This window comes from Geotrypetes seraphini, chromosome 6, assembly GCF_902459505.1.
Source record: "Geotrypetes seraphini chromosome 6, aGeoSer1.1, whole genome shotgun sequence".
Taxonomy (NCBI): Eukaryota; Metazoa; Chordata; class Amphibia; order Gymnophiona; family Dermophiidae; genus Geotrypetes; species Geotrypetes seraphini.
Genome location: NC_047089.1, coordinates 221,485,066 through 221,496,514, shown reverse-complemented (window position 1 = coordinate 221,496,514; position 11,449 = coordinate 221,485,066). Strand labels below are relative to the sequence as shown.

General features: G+C 40.6%; 1 protein-coding gene across 4 annotated transcripts in view; it reads left to right on the top strand.

Moving 5' to 3' along the window:
- Positions 1 to 266: 266 nt before the first annotated feature.
- BIN3 (bridging integrator 3) overlaps positions 267 to 11,449 on the top strand; it is an 89,240-nt gene continuing 78,057 nt past the window's right edge. Inside the window, exons 1-2 of one of the 4 annotated variants that reach the window (XM_033949532.1) lie at positions 267 to 341; positions 6,900 to 6,948. Coding sequence is in view for 2 of the 4 variants with exons in the window: in XM_033949529.1 (XP_033805420.1) it covers positions 578 to 591; positions 6,900 to 6,948 (63 nt within the window). In the remaining 2 variants the exon portion in view is untranslated. Of the gene's footprint in view, positions 342 to 470; positions 592 to 6,899; positions 6,949 to 11,449 lie in introns of those variants that run through there. The other 3 variants (XM_033949530.1, XM_033949529.1, XM_033949531.1) reach the window with 3 other exon arrangements.

Genomic DNA, 11,449 nt, shown 5'->3' with positions numbered 1-11,449 from the left:
ACATGTGGTGATACTAGTGATGATATATGGACGGTAATCAAGGGACTGCAGTGTGTAGTCCTGTAATTATGTGACATTGATGGAGCACTTCACTAATCAAGGGTTACTGAACGTACAAAACAAACGTAGCAAATATATTTTTGAAGCTGGGGGCAGAGTTGAGATTTTCGCGGCTTCCCGTCACCATGGAGATAAGGAACGTGCAAGCGCAGTGCGCAACCGCATCACGTTCGCCTCTGATGCGTCGGCTAACTTGACATATTTCCCGGAAGGGGCGGGTCGGATGAAAGCCGTTCAGGAAGTGGCGGTGGTCAATAGGACGGTGGAGCAGTCATGAGCTGGTGAGTACGGGCGCGGAGAGAGAAAAAGCCCAATAGATGGAGGGGGACGGAAGCAAGGGAAGGGGAATATTTGGGAGCCTTGGGGAATGAAAGGAAGAAAGGATATGCGGTGACGGAAAAATGGAAGAGGAGAAGTCGGGGTCCAGGGATACAGAGACTTTAAAGAAGGGGTAAGAAAAGAGAACAGAGCACAAGAGAGGGATGGATCCCGCTGGAGGCAGAAAGCTCTCTGGAGGATGGATACTAGGAGGTGAGAGCCATATGGAGCTGTGTTATTGAACTGTAACTACCTGCATCAGCTCCCCTAGATGCTGTTCTCTAAGTTTGCTACAATTCCCGTTTGTGATAATGAACGAAATGTTTTGGAGAGTTATTAGGAGCACTATAAAAATGATAAATAGTAGTATAGTAGTTGTAGTAGTAGAACTCAGGTGCCCCTGCTGATCAGAAATATTACATTTCTGGGACTTGAGGAGGGGGCTTAAATAGTACCAGGAATGGCCTGAAACAGATTACATTTAACCTTAACCACTTAAATTCTTTAAATGAGACTTTCATATTTGGCAAAGCTGACATAAGAATTATGGTATGAATACTTCTTACACTATGTACTGATGGTTAAATAACTATATTATTAGTGTGTACTTGATTACAGAAAGGGAAATAATAGTGGCAGTCAAGGATGAATATATACTCTGTATGTATGTATGTACACGCACACACACATATATATAGGTGAATCAAAAATTAAAATCAATTGTTAAATTACACAGTAGCCCGAATAGAACTAGCAAAATGCAACATATGTACTTGTACATTGCCTGTTGGATAGTTCGTCCATGCACTGTGCAGCGCTCCATTGCAAGATTGCACCATCGAAGAACAACATGCAATAGTGCACTTTATTTGGGCAGAGGGAGTGAAACGTGTGGAAATTCACCGTCGTATATTGACTCAGTATGAACATAGCACCATGAATCAACAAAAGGTTTATGAGTGGGTAAAAAGGTTTAAAGCGGGAAGAATAGCTGTAACTGACAAAGGTCATTCTGATCACGCATCAACATCACACACACAAGAGCACATTAACAGGGCAGATGCCTTGATTAGAGAACACCAAGAGATAACGGTGTCTCAGTTGGCTGCAAATTTGGATATCTGCTATGGACCTGCATGTGCCATAATGCATGATGATTTGGGATACAGGAAAGTCTGCGCATGACGGATTCCCAAACATCTTACTGATCTGCACAAGCAACACATGTGGAGGTTGCAACCCAGTTCCTGAGACAGTATGAATATCCGAGCATTCTGAAGAGACTTGTCACCGCTTTTTTCATACCCCTTCTTTTACTAAGCCACGCTAGAGGTTTCTACTACAGCCTGGGGCACTAAATGCTCTGATGCTGTTCCAACACTCATAGAATTCTATGAGCATTGGAGCATTTAGCGTCCCAGGTCATGGTAGAAACCTCTACTGTGGTTTAGGTAAAAGGGGAGAGGGTTAACGTCCTCATTTTTAATTTAGGCCTTTTTTAAATTATTTGCTTCGCTTGCTTGCATTTTTTGTTGTTGCTTGTCACTAGTCACCTTGGTGATTTGATTGGTGGTCATAGGGTTAAAAAAAATGAAGATATGAGGTAGAGGGAGCAGAGGTCATGGACGATACCAAGCTGTAAATCTTTTGTACTTACAGCAAACCTTACACTTAAATTATTAGTTAGAAACATCTGTAAATATATCAGTTGTATGAGAACTATTCCAGTATTTTTAGTGTCACATGTTTGTTTAGATGAGTAAGAGAAAATCCATGGGTTTTGCTCTAGATGCATTTGCAATATTATGTATATTAGAAAGTGTTTCTCAACTCAATTTTGGAATTCACTGTAAAACTCAGGAGGTCTTGGCAACTTTTATTGACTCTTTTCACAGTACATATTCTCCTTTTATTTTCTCCAAAGATTTACTACCAGTACTGCCTTTCAGAACAGCTGTTCTGTTTTCTATTTACACCACTTGATTTTCAATGAATTTGAGCCATGTTGTGCCCGAATGATTGTGCATTCTCACAGGACCGAGAATAATGGTAAAGCTCTTACATTCCGCCTCTAAGCTGGACATTAAAAACATACATAATACCCACAGATAATGATCACAAAAATTTACCCCTAAACTAATTCCTCCTCCCCAAACTACCCCCAAAATTACCACATAGGACTATATAAAGGAATTTGGACACCATGGGCTCCTTTTACTAAGGTGCACTAGCGTTTTTAGCACACACAGGATATTACCACGCTCTACGCGGCTAGAACTAATGCCAGCTCAATGCTGGCGTTAAGGTCTAGCACACGCTATTCCGCACGTTAATGCCCTAACACACCTTAGTAAAAGGAGCCCCATGTGGCTCAAACTCGCTTCCGGCTACTTGGTGCTGGAAGAGAAAAATAGCTGTTTTGGATGTGATGCCAACAGCAAGTCTTAAAAGAAGTTGAAAAGGGGATTAACAAACTGGAAAGAACTAACCTGCAAACCTGGTAGATGAAAGCTGAGACTAGCTGGGATTGGGATGGAAAGAATGTGTTTTGGGGAAGTGTGTGTATGGGGAAGACTGCTGGGTGAAGGACAGCAATAGAGGGGAGTAGTAGTGTAAGAAGTGGACAACAATAGAGGGGAGTAATAGTGTAAGAAGTGGAGAAGGGAAGGGTAGCTAATAAACCAAGAAAGAGAGCCTTTTAGTTGAGTCAATTTGAGTCCACTTGAGCAGCTAGACCCGCTTCATTGGAGGTCTTCTTCTTGCTTTGATGCCAGTTTCTTTATCTACTGAATTAGATGGCTTTAATATATTAATATTTATGAGTGGAGGCAATATTTAATACATAGAAACTCAATGCCACACTATACTGTATCTTAATGTTCTTATTGTCACTCATTATTCACAGAAATTTCATACTTGTTTTTTTCTTTCGGGTTTTTTCACCTCATAGCAAAATCTTTCTAGACTTCATTCAAATCCTTATACGGCCTCAGCGGCTACACTCGAGTGTCTTATTTCATGTAATACTCGAGCATACAAATAGCCAGTCTCCTCATCGGCCTTTAAATAATTTTCTTATTGTTTAAATATATAGTTGAAATAAATATACACGGAGATACTGGTGATATTTTTTAAATGGGGAACACTCCTTGAAAAAGCTTACAATGCGAAACGCTGAATTCACGTCGGAGCCCCATTCAGTATATCTACATAAGACGAGATAAGTTTTCTACTAATTAAGTTATATATTTATTTCAACTATATTTAAACAATAAGAAAATTATTTAAAGGCCGATGAGGATGCTGGCTACTTGTATGCTCGAGTAGTACATGAAATATGACACTCGAGAGTAGCCGCTGAGGCCGTATAAGGATTTGAATGAAGTCTAGAAGGATTTTGCTCTGAGGTGAAAAAAATAAGAAAAAACAAGTATGAAATTTCTGTGAATAATGAGTGATAATAATATTAAGATACAGTAGAGTGTGGCATTAATTGAGTTTCTTTAGCCATGCTATTGTCTCATGCTGATTATTATTTTTATTTTTTTTTTTAAAGAGGGGAGAGGTTTGCTATATAGTCTTCACTTGAAAATTAGTGAAGATGAGTGTCCTTAGTCAGTCTGGTTTCAGTTAGCCACAATGAATATACATGTACTTCAGGACCATCTTTTGTGTATTAGAGACCCACCTGGCAGGTTACTTTGAAATATATTGCTGGAATACTACAAATTCTGTAAGCCTCCCTGAGCGTTATTTGGAATCCTTAAAAATTAAATATACAATGAGAGGGATATAATGAAGTATAAAATCACTGTTTATATAGTGGCATTTTTGTAGTCCCTGGTGCTGGGTTGTAGGATGTCTTCAGTAGCTGCTGGACCTCGTTTATTCCACACACACTTCTTTATTTTTAAATTTGCTCAGCTGGACTAGAAGCCCAAATTTAACAGCATTAGTGTAAGGTGAAGAGAGAGGCAACCCCAGGTACAGCTCAGAAGAGGGCTTGGAGCTCCAGCTTCCCCCTTTCTGCTGTTGCTGTCTCCTCTCGCCTAATTGTTTAAGGTAGGAAACGTGGCCCTTGTAAGTATGTGTTGACTCGGTCTTTATGCTTAGTTTGCTACCACCGGTGGGCCTAGGACTGGCCCTATCTGACTGTCTAACTTCAAGGTGAAGAGAACAAGCAGTATGAGAAATGGAATAGATGGTAAAAGACCTGCAGATTGGTTGGGGGGAGTGTAATATTGACACTGAAGTGCAAACATATTTTATGTCCTTGCAGAGCTAGTTCCCTTACTATGGCTACTGCATTATGAGCCTTCATTCTCAGTTACCTTGGGTTTCCCCCATTCTTCTGTGTAACCTCCACTGTTGAAATGAGATTTCTTGATATGGAACTCCCTTTGGAACCTGGTACATTTGCATCCTGAACCTGGCTAAGATTATGCCCCTCCCAGAGGCTCTGAAGACATCGTAACCCTGACTGGTACAAGGAATAGATATAGGGTTTGGAAATTAGACCCAGATTTCCTTTGTGGTAGAATGTTAAGCTGCCATTAGACCAGCTAGTCACAGATCTCATTTTTAGTCCATTGTCTTACTATATTGAGATTACTGGTAGTTGAAGACCCTCCTCTTCAACTAAAGATCACCCTCTGTCTACTCCCCCCCTTATGCCCCCCTCTCTCCTCTCTCCCCTGCCTATCTTCTCCCTAAATTTCAGTATAGTCCTCTCTTAGTCTTTACACTGACAAACTGTATCTAAACTCATAGAACTGTACTTAAACTAAACTACTTATATTTAAACTCTACTCTTAATTTGCTGAATTCTCCCTTTATTTAAATTACATCACATTCTTGTAAGTCCAAACATTTAAACCTGTTGTACTTCTTATATGTCTAATTACTCTCCATTGTGTATGTTCACTTGTAGACCGTTCTGAGCTACTGGGAGGACGGGATAAAAATCTAAATAAATAAAATAAATAAAAATATGTTTGATTGAAGTATAAATACACTGCAGGTCATTGGAAAGGATGACAATCCATTCCTGGTAATGTGAGAAAATGAGACCCCACCTGCCCCCAAATAGCAGTGGAAAGAGCAAAGTTTGGCTAAGTATGGGAAATGTTTTAAAACTTCAGACTTTTGCAGAAGCCAAAAAGAAAGGTATCTGTTTCTCTTCCTGACAGAGTTATTTATACCTACTTTTGTAAGAAGCTGGCACACGCCTTCCTCAACTTTCAGCTTCTAGGTATGAAAGCCTATAATTTCTGGCTGACCGCACACTGATTCACAGCTTCTGCACCAAGGGTTTGATAATATAACATTACAGGAGCTCTGTCTGCTAGGCAGCAATAACTGGAACAGGGCGGCAGCCACTGACATAGACATAGGCTAAAAGTGGAGAGGAGGTATAGATGGGCTGAGGATATTATGGGATGATTACTCTGTTGGGTCATGATTGACTGCAATTGGGAAGGACAGAATCAGATGATTGGACCTCCTTCTTTTGGCTTGTATCTCTTGGAATATTTCCTGTTATGGGTTGAGAATTGGACAGGAAAACATTTCTTCTGTCTGATTCTTTAACTCATCCTGTCCGGTTCACTTCTTCCTGCCTAAGCCTTGATTGATGATTACTGTGCCTATCTTTGCCAGAGTGTTAACTGTTTTTTTTAAATTATGGACTGTCCCCTATAAGCATACTTAGTCCTCAAGATGTCATGGATAGAGTATGACAATTAGAGAAAATGATGGCGCAGGAAAGCCATATAGGTAAAGGGGATGGGACTTGATATACCACCTTTTCTGTGTGGTTACAATCAAAACGATTTACATATTTTAGACAGGTAACGTTGTACCTGGGGCAATGAAGTTTTGAGTGTTAAGTGACTTGTACCTGGGGCAATGACTTGCCCCAGAGTCACAAGGAGTTGCAGTGAGAATTGAACTCTCAACCTCAGGGTGCAGAGGCAACTGCTCTAACCACTAGACGACTATTTCTACTACTACATGTAATAAAGTACAAGAAGAAAAGGCAAAATGTGCCTCTAGCAGGGAGCCAGTGTTCCTTGGTAAAAGTTCTGTGGACACACATCTATCTGGTTCATCACTATTTTACCCATTGCCCTTGTTGTGAAGGCAATACTGGGGGGAGGGGAGGGGAATGTCCTCCAGCAAGTCAGCAAGTGAATTTTATGTCAGATGTTACTCCACTTATACATTGAGTTGACTTGAGGAATTCTAACAACTATTAACTAAATAGACACAGGGATCGTCAGTTCTTTTTTTTTTTTTTTTTTTTGGGGGGGGGGGGGGTGGTAATGAGCAACAAGTATTGGGTATATCCAGCAGTTCATAATGAGGATATCTATGACCTGGATTGACTATTGTTGGAAATGGGACATTGGGTTCAGTGGACCATAGCTGTTTCCCAGCATGGCATATCTGTTGTAAATATTGGTTAATAATAATTTTTAGAGTCACTGTTTGAATTCCTTTTCTTCCTCTTTCCTGTTTAGGATTCCATTCAAAATTGGGCAGCCCAAGAAACAGATAATTTCCAAAACTGTGAGTAATGTTTTTATTTTCTCTGCCTTAAACCAAATGAATAAATGTAGGCCAGGTTAGGAAGAAGAGAATATTAACTTCTCAGAGGACAATTTTCAAATAATAAACTCCCTGGGTAGAAAATTGCTATCCCCATAAAAGTACATATGCTCTTTCACAGGTTGGGGAAAAATCAACCTGAATATCTTCTAGATATCTCTGTATGTGTATCATGCTATAAGTAATTCTGCAGTATTTTGAAAAGGAATTTCTTCCCTACTCTAAATACAGTAATTGGTTCAAATACCTGTATCCATAGCTGGATTAACTCTTCTGCTTCCTGACCATGCTGGACCTCTGCCTGCCTGATGCAGGAGAACTGCATGCATGAGCGTACATGTGTATATATGGTTAAAGCGGCTCATATGTATTTTTTATACATAAGCTTGTGTATACAGGATGGATTGAGGGCCCTAAATTATTTTGTACAAAGGGTCCACATATATTTTAATCCAGCCTTTGTTGGAACAGCCCTTTATATAGTATAGTACAGTATTTCTTCTGTTTTAGCAATATAATGTAGTAGATGATGGCAGAAAAAGGCCAATTGACTCATTCAGTCTGCCCAGTTATTCCTGTTTACGCTGAAAACATTAGTCCCAGCTACAAGCCTTGCTTGTAGGATATTCCCTTTTTGGTTCTTTACCACAGTGTTTTACACCCTTTTTAAAGCTCAAGGCACACTTACATTAACATTTAGTATCGTGGACTTTCATAGATTAGGCAATGCAAACATGGAAGAGGAATCATAAATCTTTGAAATTTGTTTTGTAACTTGATATGTTATTTTTAGTTTTGCTATTTTGTATTGTGAACAACTTTTAAATTCTGTGTTAAGTGTTATACAAAATTTAATAAATCCAAATAAAATGTGTGGCCAAAAGAAAATCTGAGGAATCGCTAAAGGCCTCACCAGAGCCTGGAAGGGCTTAAAGGAGGAGGTGCTGAATGCAGTGTGTGCACAACATGCTGCCCATTAATTCCCATGTCCCGGAGATCATTAACTTTCTAGGGATAGAGGAATATGTGATTATACATGCGTTCAAAAAAGAGTTCCTGCACATTCAAGAGCCACTGTGATGTCAGATGCTGAGAGCAGAGCCCATGTGTTGGTCTGGACCTGAATATTAGGCAGGGGTGACTCCCACCCCATGGCACACTCCATCTTTTGGGAAGATTTGAATTTATTTATTTTATTTAAGTATTTATATACCACTTATAACCTAAGTGGTTTACATCCAGGTACTCAAACATTTGTCCCTATCTGTCCTGGTGGGCTCACACTCTATCTAATGTACCTGGGGCAATGGGGGATTAAGTGACTTGCCCAGGGTCACAAGGAGCAGCATGGGATTTTAACCCACAACCTCAGGGTGCTGAGTCTATAGCTCTAACCACTGTGCCACGCACTCCCCAGTTACATTCAGATACATGAATTATTTCCTTACTGAGTAGGCCCATGGTCTAGTTGTACCTAAGGCAATGGAGGGTGAAGTGACCTGTTCTCAAAGTCACAAAAGATGGCATTGGGAAAATTTGGTATTTGAATCCTGGCATCCCTAGTTTGCAACCTACCGTTCCATAGGATAATGTACATAGTCCAACACCTAGCTTCCATTATAGCCTACTGTATCTCTAAGATTAAACTAGCGAGGCTGTTTCCTGCTGGACACAAAACTGCCAGAATTGACTCAACTGGTTTTTGAAGATTTGTAGTCTACAGGTACAAGCCCAGATATGCCATGTTTCTTTTCTCTACCATTTGTTCCTTATTGCCTCTCCTCTTGCAGGAATGAAAGGTGGATTGCTTTTAATGGTATGGACTGTGCTAGAGGTTGTGCTATTGCAACAGAAGGATGGGCTTATCGGACCCCTTCAGACATGAGAACATAAGAATAGCCTTACTGGGTCAGACCAGTCCATCCACTTGATTTCTGGTGTCCCCAGATTTTTTGTATTACATTATGCTAATATTCTGAATTGAGCAATAATCTCTGTATCTTGCATATTCGTTAGTGTAAGCACAGTCACTTGGGAGTGAGGTGCCAGGCAGCACATAAGTGTCTTCACAGAGTAGCACCAACCCGAGTGCTGCTATTTGAGGCTAGAGTTCTTCTTTTTTGCCTTTTTCTTTTCTTTTTTTAATTTTAAAGCTCATTGCATGCCAACATTTTCAGGAACCAGGGGGAAAAATGTCTCCCCTCCCAATATGCTATTTCATTGGTGTTAATTTGTTTGGTTTAGACTTTTTTGTTGTGTTCTTCTCCCTCCTTCCAAGCTCCTTTTACTGTAGCTGTGACTCCCTGGCACTAAGCACCAGTTTTCGATACATGCACAGTCTGCTACCTTGGAATTGTCCAGCCTTGCTGGTATTTCTTCCTTTACCCAGAAACCTGCATATAGAATTAGTAACAGTAACACAGCATGGAAACATAGAAAGGACCATCTGGCCCATCCAGTCTGCCCAGTTTGTCTTTGCACACTGCTAAAGATGCATCCCAGCTGCCAGCCACAGTGTGTTACCACCTGTGAGATTTCTCCTTACCAGTACAGTGTTTGGGAGAACAATTTTTAAAAATCATTAACCCACATAAACGCCAGTTAATGTCTGATAAAAGCACTGTGTGCACTCCTGTACAAGGGGAAAGGTACACTCGTCCTGTTCATTTAGATTTATTTTTTACTTTAATTTTAGCCAAGTGCTAATGATGTTACAAATTCATACATATAAGTATAGATTGTAGGAGTCCCGTGATGCAGTGAGCACATCCGGACGTGTTTCTGTTGAGCTCTGGCTCTCGTGCCTCATCCACCATTATATGAGACTTTAAATTCCAGTTTTTTGCAGCCCTTTGAGATACTGGATTTTATGGACAAATTTATCATCAAATCCAGTGGAGTGATGATCTCTAAATTGCAGTGCAAAGAGAAAGAGAAAGCTAAGATGGTGGATGGCCTGTGGGAGTATGCTTTGGCTATTCCCCCAGCTCACATTGCAGTTGTTCAGGCACTGGAGCTTCAGTTATCAGAGACGTTGAGATGCACCAGTGAATTGGAAGGACGGATGTCAAAGATTGAAGACACTTCGTCATTCATGATGGAGGTTATGGCCCTATGGGAGCAAATTTACATTCAGGCTGAGAAGCTGGAGGATTTAGAGAATCACTCACACAGGGATAATTTGTGCTTCATTAATTTCCCAGAAACAACCCTAGATTCAAGCCCCATAGGTGGTGGAGTGGTGGCTTAAGGAGGAGTTGCTGCTCCCTAATGGTGTGGGTCCTCTTAAATTAGAGAGGACCCACTGATTTGGTCATAAAAAGGATAATCAGCAGAGGCCCTGCACCATCACCAGGATGATCTCGAGGCTCAAGGGTCTCTCGTACAAAGAGAGACTAAACAAATTGCAGCTTTACACTCTAGAGGAACGTAGAGAGAGGGGAGACATGATTGAGACATTTAAATACATCACAGGACGTATCGAGGTGGAAGATGACATCTTCTTTTTCAAAGGACCCTCGGCCACAAGAGGGCATCCGCTCAAACTCAGGGGCGGGAAATTTCATGGCGACATCCGGAAGTATTTCTTCACAGAAAGAGTGGTTGACCATTGGAATAAGCTTCCAGTGCAGGTGATCGAGGCCAGCAGTGTGCTGGACTTTAAGAATAAATGGAATGCCTATGTGGGATCCCTACGAGGGTCGATCTGAAGAATTGGTCACTAGGTATAGACTTAAGAGGATGGGTCAGTAGAGTGGGCAGACTTGATGGGCTATAACCCTTTTCTGCCGTCATCTTTCTATGTTTCTATGTTTCTATTTGCATAATGCCTTATTAAGAGAACACAAGTCAAAAAAAGACTCTTGTTATGAGACTGCCAGTTCGCTTTTTTCAAGACTACTCAGCTGCGCTGTTGGAAAGGCGTCGGAGTTTCTCATCTGTTTGTCCACAACTCTGAGTCTAAATTTAGATTTATGCTTTTGTTTCCAGCTATTTTGAAGGTGTACAACTTGGGTCGCTGAATAACATTAGACTTGGCCTCTGCCGCTCAAGACTTTTTGAATAATCTGCCTGAACCTATGGCTTTTACTTGTCCATGAAAGGCCTTGTGGCCCGTTGAATACTGTTCATTTAGAGGCTGGCTCATTTGCTTGTGGGACCTATGAGATATGTTCAGGGTACAATATAAAGTATTAATGATTTTACACCAAACATTATATCACAGTATGCTAATGTACTTGAAGAAGGTGGTGGCCGTTTACCAACTTACTCAGTTATTGAGATCAGAAAATGTTTCACTTTTGAAAAGTATTGTGAGCCCAAGTATTACAGATAAATGCTAGATAAATTTTGATAGATGGTATATCAAAGAAATAATAAACTTGGAAACTAGGGCAGCTGCCTTTTGCTTTGCGTGGGTTAAATTGTGGAACTCCCTGCTGGGTCAGTTGAGGATGTGTGC